This window comes from Peromyscus californicus, unplaced genomic scaffold (assembly GCF_007827085.1).
Source record: "Peromyscus californicus insignis strain IS unplaced genomic scaffold, ASM782708v3 Scaffold_24__1_contigs__length_46423439, whole genome shotgun sequence".
Classification (NCBI taxonomy): Eukaryota; Metazoa; Chordata; class Mammalia; order Rodentia; family Cricetidae; genus Peromyscus; species Peromyscus californicus.
This window is the reverse complement of record NW_026294535.1, coordinates 18783567-18801259: the sequence shown is the minus strand read 5'-3', so window position 1 is coordinate 18801259 and position 17693 is coordinate 18783567. Positions and strand designations below refer to the sequence as shown.

The 17693-nt window shown below is 39.0% G+C and overlaps 2 protein-coding genes across 5 annotated transcripts in view; one reads left to right on the top strand and one right to left on the bottom strand.

Annotated features, from left to right (window-relative positions):
* Window positions 1–861: 861 nt before the first annotated feature.
* CUNH12orf29 (chromosome unknown C12orf29 homolog) lies at window positions 862–13109 on the top strand. 3 transcript variants are annotated; one of them, XR_008221656.1, is made up of 8 exons: window positions 862–1059; window positions 5123–5240; window positions 7558–7653; window positions 8649–8765; window positions 9558–9755; window positions 11055–11224; window positions 11632–11749; window positions 12911–13024. XR_008221656.1 is itself a non-coding variant. In XM_052753224.1 (7 exons), exons 1-7 carry the CDS (start codon window positions 970–972, stop codon window positions 13097–13099), a joined length of 978 nt encoding a protein of 325 aa, XP_052609184.1. In that variant the 5' UTR covers window positions 862–969; the 3' UTR covers window positions 13100–13109. The 3 variants fall into 3 exon arrangements, 2 of the variants coding, with proteins under 2 accessions (XP_052609184.1, XP_052609185.1); XM_052753224.1 differs by lacking the exon at window positions 11632–11749 and having other exon boundaries at window positions 12911–13109; XM_052753225.1 differs by having other exon boundaries at window positions 11632–13028.
* The window catches only part of Cep290 (centrosomal protein 290), an 80891-nt gene continuing 76204 nt past the window's right edge, over window positions 13007–17693 (bottom strand). The window contains exons 50-53 of one of the 2 annotated variants that reach the window (XM_052753222.1): window positions 17353–17426; window positions 16190–16284; window positions 14661–14740; window positions 13007–13815 (exon numbers count right to left, since the gene is read on the bottom strand). In XM_052753222.1, coding sequence (XP_052609182.1) covers window positions 13585–13815; window positions 14661–14740; window positions 16190–16284; window positions 17353–17426 — 480 coding nt within the window. In that variant the 3' untranslated portion in view covers window positions 13007–13584. The remainder of the gene's footprint in view (window positions 13816–14660; window positions 14741–16189; window positions 16285–17352; window positions 17427–17693) is intronic. The other variant, XM_052753223.1, reaches the window with a different exon arrangement.

The window sequence follows — 17693 nt, the reverse complement described above, 5'->3', positions numbered from 1 at the left end:
AATTGCTGGGCAGTTGGATATGTGTTGATAAAGCAATTAGAGAAATATAAATTGAGATGATAAAAAAGAATTACAGAAATAAAAATTGGCTTTTCCAATTACCTAAGATGGTAAAGTCAAAAATCTCCCTATGGTCTTAGGCTTCAGTGACATAGGTCTACTACTAGAATATAATTTTTTTCTTATATAAGCACCAATTTTATTATTTACCATCTAATGTCGTTTTGGACAGTAAGTCAAGTGAAACAAGCTGTTTTCAACCCTGTAGTTGACTCAAGCCCTTTGTTGGATTACCAGGAAAAACTTGACAGCTGTTTTTTGATATTTCTATGGTTTTGGATTTGTCTAAATTTTACTCATTGGAAAGGACACCAAATTATACACCGTTTGATGATTAATTCAAACAGAAGCTTAAAAAAAATCCAGTTCTGTTCATTGTAGCGTTTGTCTTATGTTCTTCCTGGAAAATCAGGTTTTCTGTCTGCATATTAGGAAATGTCTGAAAGTTCTTTCTAAACTTCTCCGGGTTTACAATCCCTTAAATTTCTTAAAGAAAAAGCAGACAAGTGAGTTTCAGGAGAAACGCGCGACACTGCATCCTAAAGTGATTCATCACTTACAACTGGATGTAATTTCCGAAAATATCATCGTTACTAAGTTGTGGCCAAGTACACACAACCGGGCAACGGATCTTTTCTTTTCTTTTTTTATTGGTCATCAAAACATAGGGGAATCACCCACGTGGAGGTGCCAGCTCTATAGCCTCACAGCCGCACTACAACTCCCAGAATGCCCCGCGAATAGGCGGTCGCTTCCGGGCGTGCGTCCCCGCCCCTCGTCGGGGTGGAGCTTGGCGCCGCTGTTTGGATTCCAAGGCAGGACCGAGTACGTTTCCCTGGCCGGTTGCTGCAGGGTTTCCTCCGCCCTGGACCCAGCGCTGTGGAGAGAGACACGGTGGGCGTGGGCACCATGAGGCGCCTGGGCTCGGTGCAGCGGAAGATGCCGTGCGTGTTTGTGACGGAGGTGAAAGCCGAGCCCTCGGCCAAGCGGGAGCATCAGGTACCCGGCGGCGTGAGCTGCTGGGCAGCTCCTCCAACGCTGATCCGCCCGCCCGGGGTGGGGTGGGGTGCAGGGGCGGGGGGCGCTCCAGGTTTTCCCGGGGAGGTTTGGGTGAAGTTCCCTTGTGCGCTGAGCTCCAGCTTCTTCGACCTTCTTAGTTGTAAGGAGTGTGGGAGAGATTCCTTTTTTTATGTTCCACTCCCTGATCAGGTGATTCAAACTTGCTCTGACAGGTCTGAAAACCCACATCGCAATTAACGTGAAAAACCTGAGTAGTGAGATGTGTCTAACTTGGAACGACTGTCGACCAAGAGTCTGATGAGAAGGCACTGTTTACTTGGGGTGTCCTAGGAACCCATGGCCCTGTTGACAGCCTAACGAGGTCACTAAAATCAGACTAGTGTCATGTCTTGCTTAATTCTAACTTTTGAGCTCCCGTCCTAAGGTTTTCTAGTCATCTTGTGTGTTTTACACAGACTGAGCCTTGAGTGAACATAAGTGAATTAATTCATAGATAGCTTTTATCAGTGTGATTCTTTGATATGTAGCAAAGTTCTTTAATGCAGCTAGCGTGTGCATTTGAAATCAGTTCCACACTTCATCATTACTGCTGCACCATTGGCCTTCTGGTCTTGTTGTTCTTGTGGGTTTTGTTTGTTTGTTTAATTAGCATGCAAAGTATGAGTTTTCCTTGTGGCATTCTCATACATAATTTGTGTTGACCCCTTCACGGTCTCCCCCATGTCTCCAGTTTGCATTCCCCCCCCCGCCCCCACACACCATTACCCCTTTCATTTTTTTGCTCTATTACGGCCTCTCTTTGAGAGCCCCATTTTCCCTCCCTCAGGGCCCCCTTTCTTGTTTTTTAGATTAAATGGCCTTTAAGACAAGATGCCCTCTTATCTTTTAGTCCCTGCTGCTAGGAACTGACACATGAATTAGTATTTGTCGAATTTTAATTAAAAGGACTCCGAGAGTCCTCCTGATAGTTTTCCATCAACTTGATGTTGTCTTACCTTTTACTTTTAACTGATCTTTTCATATTCCTTTCTCCTACAATTGTTACTACACTTAAAATATCCTGATGCTGTTTACCGTACTACTTAATACATTGTACCTGACACCCAGAGTGAGTTTCACTATGTTTTCTAGTAAAGCCTTAAGATGAGCACTCAGTGTCTGTATTGCTGGCTATTGAGAACAAAAGTCAGAATAAATTCAAGTACTCTAAAACATTGTCATCCTTGAAGGTTCATTTTAATTTTGATTCTCCACTTTGAATATTGGGTGTGGGGCATAATTTTAAAAATATTATATACTAGTAAAAAAACCTCTCATCTCTGCAGTTAAAACTATCTTAACAGCAGTGTTTACAGTGTAGCATCCAAATACTTATAGTCCAGAATCTCTTATTAATTAGGCCTAGTCTATTTTAAAATCTTAATGTTGAGTTCTTGTTTTCGCAACATCTTTCATCTTGTGAACATATCGAGCACACTCCTGTGCATTAATGCTTTTCTCAGGCTATCCACTCTGCTTAAATTGCCATCAGTGTTTTTCAGTAGATCTTAATAAAACTGATTAGCTTAGTCATCCCTTGATTGGCTGTATCCAGAAATTGCACACCAGCCAGTCGATCTTCGTTGCCTGTTTTCATACACAAATGTTCTTGCTTTTGCAGTAATAAAGTGTTTGGTCACAGGTGAAGGAGAAGTTACTATACCCTTCAGAATCTTGTGTCATCCTTTGTCCATGTAAATAGCAGACAGTAGTAGAGAATGATCCTTGTGTAAGGAACATTTCACACTCATTAACAACTCCATGGTCATAGTAATACTCGCACTTTTATAAATTTAAAAATGTACACACACACACACACACACACACACACACACACACACACACAGAGGCTGTTAGACTACTGTTTTGCCACGGTGGCTTAGAATGATACCTCTTGGTACCAGTATCATATATGGATGAGAAGTCGATCCTGAAGTAGTATATCATGAGCCTGCTACACAGGCCTGAGGACCTGAGTTCAGATCCCCAACACCCACATCTCTGTAATCTCAGAATTATAGAGGGGGACACAAGATCCCTAGAGCTTACCTACCAGAACCACTAAGTTCTAAGCTCAGTGAGAGACTCTTGTCTCTGAAAATAAAGTGAACGATTGAGTACACCCAGTGACCTCTGGCTTTCACATGCACGCATAAAGGCATGTATTCACACACACATGTTCACACACATATACATACATATACGTCACACAAAGTAGTAAATCAGTAATGAAATGAGTATAGTATCCTAGTGCCTAATTTTGCCTGAACCACCATTTCCCTTGTTTTGTGCAGTATTTTTTTTATTAGTATTTATTATAATTATTTTGTAAAGTGAATGTTTAGATTCAGACTATAAAATAGTAGTGTCTGTTAGAAATCAAAATTATAGCTAAAAAGTTGTAAGAATCTCAAAAGCAGCCGGGCGGTGGTGGCGCACGCCTTTAATCCCAGCACTCGGGAGGCAGAGGCAGGCGGATCTCTGTGAGTTTGAGGCCAGCCTGGTCTACAGCGCGAGATCCAGGAAAGGCGCAAAGCTACACAGAGAAACCCTGTCTCGAAAAAAACAAAAACAAAAACAAAAAAAAAAACAAACAAAAACAAAAAAAAAAAAAGAATCTCAAAAGCAGCCTTTTCTTCCAGACTCCATGCTTTATTTTCTTCCTGACAGTGGCAAGGTTGTAAATGGAACTTGTAAACAGCTAATTGTTGGTAAAGATGAAAAGAACAAGAAGGGAATACCAGACAAAGCAAGTAAAAATCGGAGGGAAACAGCAGGCAAGTGATTGTTGGTAGTTTTCAACAGCGGAACCTGGTAGTGGTCGAAATAGAAACCACAATCAGCCTCAGATGTTGAGTACACATTGCGCCAGGAACAGAACTGAGTGTTTCAGTCCCAGGAGGTATGGTGGACCACCTTTGATCACCTGGGGTAAACTTACCATAATAGTTACTGGAAGTTTCACCCAGCAGGCAATGACAGTGGGTCTTGGTCCTTTAAAGATGGCCTGCATACTAGAAAAATGTATTTCATAAAGAAGATTCAGCATCATTGTTGAATGGGTAGCCACAGAGATTTTTAAGGTGGACATCTTAAAGTAAGCATGTGGATTTCAGTTTGCAAGAAAGTCTTTGCCAAACTAATAATAGGAGTCGTCTTCATCTTCTCTTTCTGAAAACATGGCCCAAGACAGAGGATATCACGAGACTCTTCCTACAACTAAGAACCAAGTGTGATTTGAAAAAGTCAATTTTGTAAGGATCTCATTGAAGAGTAGACTTAGTCTTGGAGAATTGTGATTGGTGAATCCATGTGCTGAACCCCCAGGAACACTCTGGAATGAAGTAAGCATGTGATGTAGTTTTCCCTGGACTCTGTCCCGAACACAGAGGCTGATTTGCATTCTTCAGACACAGAATGTCCTGACTATGGGCCTTTTCTCCTGATGTGTCAAATCTGCTCAGATGTCGCCGCCTCAGAGGACTTCCCTGCGCCATTCTGTCTGGTTCTCCTCTTCAGAACTCATCAGTGTAATACTGTTAGGCATCTGATTTGTGTCACAGCCCTCAAAGTGTAGGTTTCACTAAAGGTGGGCACTTTGTATTTCCAGTGTCACGAACGGTGCTTATTGCGTTTAGTGCATAATCACAATAGGCTTGTGCATGTTGAACCCGTGCTGAGGATGAAACAGCATAGGACATGATTCCCAGTTTCCTTGTGATGGATGAGAAGCATGTAAATAAGAGTCTGCTTGGAAAATCAGATTTTACTGTGATCACATTACAAAGAGTTGTGGAGCTGGTGTGGCAGGACAGGAGGGGAATCTGGGAACTAGAGGCTAAAGCAAAAGGATTATGAGTTCAAGGCCGGCCTGGGCTTCAGAGTGAGTCTAGGAGACAGTTGTTTAGAACTAATGAAAGTAGGCACAGTTCAGGTGAGCCTGTGTGTAAAGGCAGAGGCTTTGTGTCTTACACCAGTTTTCTTTTCTCTTTCTCTTTTTAAGCCATTTAAAGTTTTGGCAACTGAAACTCTAAGTGAAAAGGCATTAGATGCAGATGTATACAGTGCTGTTGCAACAGAAAAAGTGGATGGAACATGTTGTTATGTTACTAACTACAAAGGTAAAATACAACTATCACGTTAACTAAAAGTATCATCTTAATCATTGTATAAATCCTGTACATCTGGGATGGGTATTTACTCTTTATGAACTATTAAAACCTAACTAGTAGTTGAGTGAAAAATCACAGTGGTTGTATTTGCTTCTCTTGAGGAGAGAAAGACATGTGACTAACATTAACTTGAAATTCCCGTGAAAGGCTAGGCAGCCTAATAGACAGGTCTTGTATGTTCCCTCATTTGCATAATAAACATTTCTATATCCCTAATGAGGAAACTGAGTCTCAGCCAGGTTTAGTAATCTGTCTAAGACCATTCAGTTAATGAATGGCTGAACAGTGATGGGACCTGGGTTTGTCCAGCCCTGGAACTTGTTCTTATTGTACCACCCTAGAGCTTCCAGCGCTTTCGTTACTGTTGGCCAGATCTCTGATCAGTTACAGACTTTGAAAAAGAAAGTTCACATTGATGATATTAAGGGAAAAAGGCACACTGAAAAGAGAGAATTATTGTTTGTAATTACTAACAGATCGTGAGATTGACTCTCAGTTCCGGTAACAAAAATAGGTAAATGAGCTAGATTTATTCCTTGGTGTCAAGAAATGTCCTGAAATGCACTTTTAAAACTTTCAACTTGTGATAAGATAAAAATTGCCATCATAATTGTACTTTATAATGATGTGTAACTCAGCGGCATTAAGGACATTCACATGGCTGTAGTGATATCATCCCCACTCATCTCTAGAGTATGTCATTGTCTAGAACTAAAACTGCTTGTTGGGAACCCCCTCATGCACCCCTACCTCCACAGAGCCCATCTCTCAGGCCTTAGTTCATTCTACTTTCTAACTATAGGTAACTCAAGTAAATGGACTCAAAAGATATTTGTCTCTTTATGACTGGGTTACTTGTTTAGTTCGGTATTTTACCATGTTAGAGTATATCAGATTGCACACATTTTTTCTTAAATTGCTTAATATGTACATAGCACATTTTGTTCATCCATTCAGTCACTGATAGGCATTTAGGTTGCTCCAACCTTTATGCCATCATGGATAATACAATTAATAATGCTAAATTAGTCTCCAGTATTTTGGGGAGTTATGAACCTGTACATGAGATTACTAGATCATATGTTAATTCTAATTTAGAAAATTTGAGTACCCATCATACATTTTTCATAATGGTCACACAGAAGGTCTGGCTTCCAGATGTTCCAGTTTGTCCATATACCTAGTAGGACTATTACTACTATTACTATTATTTTTGGTGATAGCTAATGGATGTGAGTGGAATCCATTTTATATGTTTACCAATAAGAAGAAAAAAGTATTTAACCAGAAACAATATAATTTTAATCTAGTTCTTTATATTATGTATATGCATAGCTAGTCATAGTATTATAGTATAATTAAAAATTTTATAAACCTTTGACTCTTATATTTGAGTAAGATTTATTAGGCTCTTATATTAAAAAATCTTTAGTGTGTATCATGTGTGAGGTGCATGATGGGAGCAATTAGAGGATTGGAACTTTACTGCTCAAGAATGCTCACAGGACCAAAGATAACAAACGGATAAATACATAATAAAACAAGGATTTCAGAAGCAAGGTTGTCACAGACCAACAGGGATGGAGATGCCAGGGAAAATCTGTATTTTGTCCTGCTTTGTAGCCACAGCAGGACGTATTTTCTCAGGTTAGGAACCACTGATGTGTTCAGGTCACACTTCAGAATGAGGAACTCAAGGTGGAGCCCTCGATGGGGGACACCCTGCTTTTGCTTGTCCTGTAGGTATCTTCTTGTTTAGTAAGCAGTGGCAACAGCAAGCTAACCAGGAGTCTCAGTGACACCAGATGCAATCCAGAAGTCTCACTTTTAGCAACACAGAATATTGGCACAGTGCGCTGAGACTACGCTCCCCCAGGGTTACAGGAAGCCCTCGTCATCAGTGTGCCTAATGACCTGGCCGTGCCAGACAGGCCAGCTTGATTTCCTATGACCCCACATTGCAGTGTGATGTTCAGGGGATGTGTGAACACAGCCACCTGGTTCTGCTCTCATTTGGAGAATATAGGAAAGGACCGTGGACGGTTGTGATAAAAGGAGCATGCATTTTTCTCACAATGGTCATTTAACAAAGTATGCCCTCACACACTAGGATGCTGACTTGTAGGTGCATCTTGTATTTCCTTTGTCCTTCAGGGTTGGTCTTCTTACAGAGCAGACTACAGTTTATTAGTTCTTTTCCTCTGAAATGTCTTGCAAGATGAAGTTTGTTTCCTCTTCACTTTCCCTTTTATTACTGCGGTTTTAGGTCAGCCATACCTTTGGGCTCGCCTAGATAGAAAACCTAACAAGCAAGCTGACAAAAGATTTAAAAAATTTCTACATTCAAAAGAAAGCTCAAAAGGTTAGTGGGGTTTTCTTCAAACTTTTCATAGAGTTGAAATTTGTGGTTTATTGCTATGGTTCTTTCTCTCTCTAGATATCTATCTTGGGGAAAATAATTATATATATTTACATATCTATATCTGCATACACACACACACACACACACACACACATGCACCCCTATACCCCTACACCAATACTGAAAACCATTTTCCCAACCTTTCTGTAACTTCTTTATAGTATCAATCTATTCTATTTAAACATACAGTGTTATAGTAAGAGATATTTTCATTTGGTTTGCATGAGAAAATTTCCTAAGTCATGTTATAACTATCAAAGGGTAATTAATATTTTATTACTGCATTGATGCCTATATTATACATATATACTTATTACCCATTTATACTCATATATGTAACATATATATATATATAAAGTATTGTATAGAGAGTATATTAAAACTCATAAATCTCGCCGGGCGGTGGTGGCGCACGCCTTTAATCCCAGCACTCGGGAGGCAGAGCCAGGCGGATCTCTGTGAGTTCGAGGCCAGCCTGGGCTACCAAGTGAGTTCCAGGAAAAGGCACAAAGCTACACAGAGAAACCCTGTCTCGAAAAACCAAAAAAAAAAAAACTCATAAATCTCATTCAGGAGGCAGAGGCGGGTGGATCTCAGAGTTCGAGGCCAACCTGGTCTACAGAGTGAGATCCAGGATAGCCAAGACTATTACACAGAGAAACCCTATCTCAAAACACCCAAAAAATAAAGAAATTAAAAACTCATAAATCCTCAGAAAATGTTGGCTACTTTAGATTGCAATGTATTTAAGTGGTAGTGTATTGAAAGTTGAAAATTTCCAGTGTTAGTACCCTAATTTGGAGCGTAACCACACTGCAGTGATAGTAGAGAGAACCTTCCACATATGAGAGCGATGTATTTCCTACTTCCACTTTGCATCTGTTCTGTATTTGATGTCTTAAAGTAACAGCATACAATTATCTGACTCTTTGTAGCGTTTCTTTGGAACACTGAGGAAGATTTCAAGCCTGTCCCAGAGTGTTGGATACCAGCAAAGGAAACAGAACAACAGAATGGGAAACCAGTACCTGATGAAAATGGACACATTCCTGGTATCACATAATCATTTTGTGTTCAGTGTAAGAAACAAACAAACAAAAAAAACCCAGTCAGACATTCGTTTTAATCTAGCTTTTCATTTAATTTATAGTGGAGATTTCTGAATCTAGTTTATTGAAAAGTCTTAACAGTTGATATCAAAGACATAGGCAGCAATGTCCCCTCTGGTTTGAATCTTTCTCAAGGATGAGCATATTTTGTAAGATGTTTGCTCAGAGTGGCCTGTTTCTTTCATTTGCAGCAAGTTTTCTATATTGAGAGAGCTTATTCTAGCAATAAAAGTAAAAACAGTAACAGCAAATAGGGAACTGATAAATTGTTCAGCATGATTGGAACAATGATAGAACTGTGGAGCGCTTACTGTATATATTTGTTATCTTTGACACTGGAAGGGTGCTGCAGAGAACTTAGTTTATTAAATGAAAAAACATGACAATATCAGGCAGGAGGGAGAGTGGCCAGTTAGAAAAGAGACTAAAATAAAATTAAAAAAAAAAAAGAAGAAAGTTTTAATGCTATATTAGTATAGTGCTCAGTTGCTCCTGAACCAAGATGATTTTTTTTTTGAAGAATATGTTTAATTCATGGTAATACCCCTACAGAATAAGCAAACGAACTTTTTATGATTATCGAGAAAAATAGTAAAATTGTTAGCTTTCCCACGGATTTTAAGTGTCTCTACGATAGGGAATCTAGAAAATAAGGAGTATTTATAACAAATAAATAAATGCCTGTATCTTGTAATAGAACCCATGGGATAGACGTAACTTTTCTTGAAATACCAGGTTGGGTACCCGTGGAAAAGAACAGCAAACAGTACTGCTGGCATTCGTCTGTAGTGAACTACGAGTTTGGAATTGCCCTGGTACTACGGCATGATCCCGACAAGCCTGGACTTTTGGAAATCAGTGCCGTGCCCCTGTCAGAGCTCTTAGAGCAAACCCTGGAGCTGATCGGAACAAATATCAATGGGAACCCATATGGTAAGGGAAGATGTTTTCAAAAGAGAACTTCCTAAGGGCAACTTGAGAAACATACTGAAGCAGCAATTAACGCATGTGCATCCATTGCCTAGGAGCATATCCTTTTCCGCATATCTTATGCTCAAGAGAAAGTTTATATATGGCTAATCATTGAATTAATAATGCAAAAAGCTGACTTTATCCTACTATCCTTCCCTGTGATAGCTTTAACAACTGTGCATGAAACGCAGTTAACTGAGATGTAGCTTTTTATTGCTTTATAAGTTTTTAGGTAAGTTAGTTGGGTGAAAATGCACTGTGCTGTTAGGTCATTACTTTAGCATTAATAAATATAGGCAAGAGTAAGACTTGGCAACAGATACTTTATAAAGCGTCAGAATGTATACCATAATGAATTGAGTAAATCAGTGGCATTCTGGAGTACAGAATTGAAAGGAGAATCATAAAATAGAATAAGGACTCTAAAGCTGTAATAACTGTAGAGAGATCAAAAGCAGATTGAAGGTGTAGGGAGGTAGCCCAGTCCATAAAGTTCAGATCCCTAACACCCTTGTTAAAAGCTGAGTGACAGTGGTGTGTGCCAGGCCAAGAGCCAGAGAGGCATAGATAAAGGCTATCTGAGGGCAGACAATGTAGCCTAATCATTGAGCTTCAGGTATAATGAGACACACACCCTTTTTCAAAATATAAGGTGGAAAGCAACTGAACAAGATACTCAGTGTTGACCTCCTGTCTCCACAGTGCAGTTGCACGAACATGTACACACCTCTACTCCACAGAAATGTGTATGTGAACACACATATATACATTTAAGTAGGTCGACTGATGGGTATTAAGCTTATATACAGGATCAAAGATGATGTTAGGTAAACACTGAATAATAACAGAATGTAGCTAATGATATAGCACATGCTAGCAAATTTTCTCTGTAAAAATATTTGATAGCCTGTATTTTAAGCTTTGTTAACCATAATTTTGAAATGGACTATCAGTAGTACTTATATGAATGGATAAGGCTGCATTCCACTGAAACCACTTACAGTAGGTGTCTGTCTGGACTTGGTCCACAGGTCACTGTGTCAAGTCCCAGTGTAGAGAGTACATGAAAGTACAATTTAGAGTTTTTGGAAGAAGTGTCACTTGAGTGAGAACAGGACGTAATGCACTTTGGATTATTCTTTACAGAAAATCAAATAAACTTTTTGTTAACATTACTCTTAAATGTTTAGACACTTAGACATTTTCTCTTTCTGAAAAGAGTATGACTGAAAATAGTTAATGGCAAATTTTACCATTTAGGGCTAGGAAGCAAGAAATATCCATTGCACTTTCTTATACCCCATGGAGCATTCCAAGTAAGAAATGTGCCTACGCTGAAGCACAATGACTTGCTGTCCTGGTTTGAAGACTGCAGAGAGGGTAAAATTGAAGGGATCGTGTGGCACTGCGGTGACGGCTGTTTACTTAAGGTAATGACAAAAACAGCTTGCTTTGGATTCTGTTCTTCAAATAAAGATGCGGCACTCAGATTCTCTGGGTAGATTTTTATTAATTTTGGCATGCAGTTAGTATAATTCCTATCATTTTTATAGGCTAAAACAGAAGTGAGCTTATGGGAGTGTCAGAGTGCACAATACACAGATAGATGGTGGTGTCTGGCTAGGCATTGGCTCTACTGGATGTGCTTCCGAGTTAAAGTGATAACACACTCCCTCCTGGGAGCTCATGTGGCACACTGTGTTCTCTGAGACATTCTGTGCCTATTTTAACTCAGCACTTCCTAAACTAACTTATTAGGGAGTTTGTGGAGTAAAAACGTGCCAAGTAGCAGCTTACACAGAATGAATTATCTTCTGCTTTGTGCCCTTGTCCCTAGACTTGTCTGCTTGATTTCTCACTGGTATATGAAATTCATTATGTTCAAAACTGAATCTGTTCTTCTCACTCCTAGCTCCACATCATTCACTGAACTTAGAAACCTGGATTCATTGTCTGTAAGCTCTCCCCATTGCTTCATGCATCTGGTTGTTATCAGTTCTTGAGACGTCTGTTCTTTACACTCAACTAGGTGCTAGTTTTAATTTAGGCCAAGAGTCTTGCTTGAATTATTACTATATTGTGATCCCTAAAACATTCATCTTTCATTTTTAACCCCATCGTGTTCATTCTTTACAAATGAATGACACTACTTCCTGCATAATGCTGCGTGGGTACGTTAAGACTTTCCATGGTACAGCTCCTTCTTAACTTCCCCTAACTGCTTTCCGTTATCATCTGTGAAAACATGATTGTGTGTATTGTGTGACTGTATACTCCTGGGGAGACAGGAACATTCCTTTGCCACAGATAACGCGCTGAGGACAGACCTAAGAAAGGATTCCATGCAAGTGGAGCTTAGTGAGCCAGTGATTTTATTGGGGTTACTTTCAGGATGTAGGTGAGGAGCTGCTTACAAGGAGCATGGCAGACCCAGAGGCAGCAGCATCAATCAGAAGCCCTCCCCAGCTTCAGTGATGGCTCACAAAGGCGGCCTCCTGGGGACCCCCTGCACATCTTGCAGGGGGCTGGCAGCACCTTTGGTGAAAGGAGAACCTTCTCTCCAGCAGTTGTTAGTGCTCTTGTAACCTTGCAGTGTCTTGGGACTCTCCAGAGCTTTGGGGATCTTCCTGAGACTTGTGAAGGTTTGCTTCCTTCTGAGTCTTAAGAACTTCCCTCCAGAGAGGATGTTTTCATGTGGAGGAAACAGCTACCCAACAATGTACTAACCAACTGGAGTCCCAGACTCCCCTGCCATTCTACCACTAATATTCCCTTTGGTAATACTAGATTCTGGCTCACAGATTTCTCTTCTTGTATTCACCAAGACACTTATATTCATTAAATTTTGGAGGAGCCCTTGATTATGTTCCTGGCATTTTTAAGGTACGGGAAGAGTGAACAAAATAATTTCTCTGCCTTCAGGAAGCTCATATTCCAATGGGAAAGATAGCCAGTACTATGTCAAGAACAACTATGGCATTGAATTAAAATAAGAGTAAATTAAGGTAGACCTTACATTGTACCTGGCAGGTAGCAGGCACCCAAAGTAAGTATTTACAAGTAAATTAAGATGCTATTTACAGACTAAAGCTGACGACACTTTTTCCTTCTTACAGGTCCATCGCCATCATCTTGGTTTATGCTGGCCACTTCCAGACACTTACATGAATTCCAAACCAGTTATTATTAACATGAACCTGAACAAATATGACTGTGCATTTGATAATGAGTGTTTGTTTAATCGGTTTTCAAAAATAGATAAACAGAAATTTGATAGGCTTAAAGATATAATACTTGATGTATAAAATGGAAATATAGTTAGAATTATTGCAAACAGTCTGCTATTTTACAGAGGTTAAAATAACTCAAGGGTCTATTTAATTTTGCTAGGTATTTGGCAAAACATGTATAAATTCTAAACATTTATGTATCTATATTTAAAGAAACCATGGGATTTGAATATCTTAACACAAAAATAAATATAAAATAATCCCATCTGAAACTTCCATTTTAAATGGTAAAATTGTTAAACTTACCTTTATGCTTTTAGAAAATTTAAGACATTATGAAAATAGGCATATCTATCATAGCTCATTGTGCACTATACAGTCATAAATTATTCATGTCTTCAAAAATATACTTTTCTACCAAGTTAAAACTAAATATGATTTTATTTTTAAGCAAAAATACAGTATTTTGAGATGAATTCTATAGTTCAGAGACTTCTTGATTTCCAGCTGAAACTTTTAAATTTATAAAATAGTTTTAAATCTACAGTTAAATGTGGTCTTTAATAAATAGGGAAACTATTAGGACTTTCTTCTCTATCTTCTGTCTGTTCAGAAGCAGCAACAGGGCTAGGTAATTCAAATCCAAATTGTTCGGAAAGTTTTTGTAACTTCTCTTCTAATAGAATATTTTTTTTCACTTCTTCCTTATAATTGTACTTCAGGTCTTCAATTTCTTCAAAAAATGAAGGATCAAAATTCTCCAGTTCTTTTTTCAGCTTTTTAATTTCCTCCTGAAAGTCACATGTAGAAACACATATTTTTGGTTTGACATTTAGGAGCTTTGATTACAAACATGAAAACCCAAATAACCCAAACAGTAAAATATCAAGAAAAGTTTTTAAGACTTTTGTTAATAAGGTTCCATTGTACCATATGAGTAACTTAGTAGTGGCCACCTCTGACTCAAGTTGATGAGTGCTTCCATAGCTTTGGGATGGAATCTTTTTCTGCACTGCATCAGATAGTCTCAGAGAGGCAAACAAAAGGGACTCTGCTCTTCACTACACTGAAGTTCCTGTCTTCAGAGTTTTCAGTATTTTCTTTACAGTTCTAACTTTTTTACTTTTATAAATAATGTTTATGATCATGGGAATCCCGGGACTTGTAAAAGTCAAGCACCCGGTGAAGGGAATGTGACCGTGAACGGCTGTTTTCACTACCCAGTGATGAGGCAGGGTTCCCTTCCAGACTCTTGTGCTTCTGGGTCTTAAGGTAGAGCACAGAAATGTTTTAAGGGAAAGATCCCTGGACATAATTCCAAAAGGTACTTAGAAACACTGTTTCCAACATGACCTACAAATTAAAATATTTAAAAAACTGTACATTTGTTATAATTTAAAAATAAATTTATTCTCTAGACCTTTCTATTTGTCTGATTTTTTTTGTTGTTGCTAGCTGTTGTTTAATACAAATTTGTCATGAGTGAGATTATGTACTTAGTAATATTAAGGTAACTGTGAAATGAATCCATGAATTTTTAGGCACATACTTAAACATGCTGATCATAAAAATTGTTTCCCAAAGCTGTTTTTACAAAACACTGGCAATACTCAAGTTAGATATAAATAAGAATTACCTTCAAATGCTGCTTTTCTAGGTCTGACTTTGTGAGCTGGGTCTCCAGGTCATTTATCTTTTCCTTTTGTTGACCAGTATCTGCCAAAACAGTTGTGAAAATTGACTCACATTTTTATGTACTGTGAATGACTTAAAGATAGAGGATTTGTTTCAGAATAAACAGGAAATTTTTGAAGCCTACAGTCTGAAATCATCTGGCACTGTATGGCGGGAACACTGCTCAGGTACTTGTGTGCTACCACTAGTAGGCAAAGTCATTCCACAGTAAGCAAACAGCAGGAACCTTAGAGGTCTGATTAATAAAATCTAACCTGGGGCCAGTTATTGTGGTGAATGCTGGAAGATCAGAGAAGCAGAACAAGCCACAGCCACCTCACTTCGCCAGTTCCTCAGCTGATCCCGTTTCCTCAGACTGGATGCCTCTGATTTCTCATCCAGTTTCAGCTGAACTGCTGCTCAAAAGCCTAAATCTTAACCAGCTAAAAGCTTCGAGTTTCTGGTCTTCACGCCTTATATATCTTTCTGCTTTCTGCCATCACTCCCTGGGATTAAAGGCTCACTTCTTGGGATTAAAGGCATGTGTCACATGCCTGGCTGTTTCCAATGTGGTCTTGAACTCACAGAGATCCAGAGGGATTTCTGTCTCTGGAATGCTAGGATTAAAGGTGTGAGTGCCACCATTTTCTAGCCTCTGTATCTAGTGGCTGTTCTGTTCTTTGACCCCAGATAAGTTTATTAGGGTGCACAATATTTGGGGGAACACAATACCACCACAGAGGGGTAGCTGCTAGGTATTAGAAATATGGGTTATGCCTTTATATGAGAGAAATTCCTACTTTTGAGAGAAAAATCCTGCAACCAGTAAAATTTGTTAGGTACGAAATATACAGGCAAAGGACTAAAGGTAAGCTGGCCATTTATGCCTTCTACCCCAAATAGCTTTCGCTATTTGCATTTAGGTTGGTTTGCACTATGTGCAGAACTTCTAAGACAAGGTGTGTGGCACACACACATGAAGGAGTGCAGTCCTGCTGGTTGGGTAGGAAATGAGCTGTTGATACACAGCACTAAGGTTAGGATACAAAGTGTCATGCCACACTGTGCAAACATTGAAAGGTAAACAGTTTTGTTTTAATGTTAAAGTTTGAGGAAATAATGAAAACAAGTTTTCATGATAAGGACAAGAAGTGTATTAGAGTGCTCTGGTGTGGTCCCCTATAACTCAGAAACAAAGAACAAATATAAGCAAGGTTTCAAATCATTAAAAAAAAAAAGCATTTTCCTACATATGAAGAAAAGATGTAATATTTGTCTTCTGAGACTGGCCTATTTTACTGAGCAAGATGATCTATAGTTCTGTTTTCCTACAAATATTTTTATGGCTGAGAGATAACATCTCTAAATACTCTGACCAGTATATTATATTGGTCAGACACTATAGAAACTGGTTGATACTATAGAAACACACAAAGACAAGCCCTAAATAAAAAACTTGAGATAGCCAACAAGTATTATGAAATACATTACCAGGTGTGCTGCTTTCTGCTCCAGTCTGGTCCTTGTTAACTTCTATCTGATGGATTAATTCTGCTTTTTCTTTATCCAGCTGACTGTTGGCTAATCTACAGTACAATGATAGCATGTTAGAAAAATAAACAATTGCCATGGGATAATCCTCTTGTACACTGTAAAGGTTTGTCACTGGAAATGGTTTAATAAAATGCTGATTGGCCAGTAGCCAGGCAGAAAGTACAGGCAAGGCAACCAAATGATGGGGAGGAGAAGGGTGGAGTCAGGAGTTGCCAGCCAGATACAGAGGGAGCAGGAGATGAACATGCCATGCTAATAAAGGTACCACCACATGGCAGAGCTAAATAAGAAATATGGGCTAACTTAAAATGTAAGAGCTAGTTAGTAATAAGCCTGAGCTACTGGAAACGTCCTTTACAAACAATGGTGCCACTCTGTACAGTACGCAGGCATTTCCTATAAAGTATGTGGTGTACAGTCCTCCAAACAGCATTTTATCAAGCGGATTCTGGTGATGTAGGACGGTAGGATATGCTTAGGAGACGGCAGCGGGATCATCAAGGTAAACATTACTCGCTAGGCTTCCTTGCCTCATTTCCAAACAACACAAATCTAGTTTTTACTAATCTCATCCCTGATGTTATTTTCAAGAGTACTTTTCTTACGATGAGAGGCGGCTGCAAAAACTCCTAGGAGCATGGAATTACTCATTTCTCTTTCATTCGGATTTGTTTCTGCAATGCTAACGTTTAATTTTATGCGGCTAGAGAAATTTAAGTTATAATTTGGAAATACTAATATTGGGTCCCTCCTCCTTTCTGTGTCCAGACAGAATGATTATATAAGAAGGGTAAAATAATAATCAACTTTGAAAAACTCTAGTCTTCAGGTGTAGCAAATCCGGTTGTGTAAAATAATTTTCTAAAAATAAATAAACGGTAAGGTGGTTCAGTGGATAAAGGTGCATGATGGGAAGCTGATGACCTGATTCCAATTCTTGGAAGGAAAGAACCAACTCTTCCAAGGTGTCCTCTGGCCTTCCTTCACAGGTGGCATGCACATACCACACCCTCCCCCAGCATGTACATGTATACACACACACAAACACACACAAAGATGTTAATATTTAGGTAGTCAAATAAACATAATAACATATGTACCTAAGGAGCTGGAGTTCCCGTATAAGCCCTTCATCTGTCTCCACACCTTCAGGAACATTTTTGAGGATCTCAATCTTTAAACACAATGAAAAGTTAGAAGATAAAAGTTCAGCATAGAAATAAGAAGTTTTAAAAAGACCAACTTTTTAATAAAGTTTAAGATTTGAGTTTTGGAAGCTTGAAAGCACAGTTTGTGTTTGTCTATGCATTCAAGCAAGCCATCAATGCTTGAGCAACTCACTGCTACATGCCCAAGGTAGTGAGGACACAGGATACGGGATAGCTGGAATCTCTTACAGAGGCATGTTATATTTACCGAGGGATGAAAAGTAATTATACTG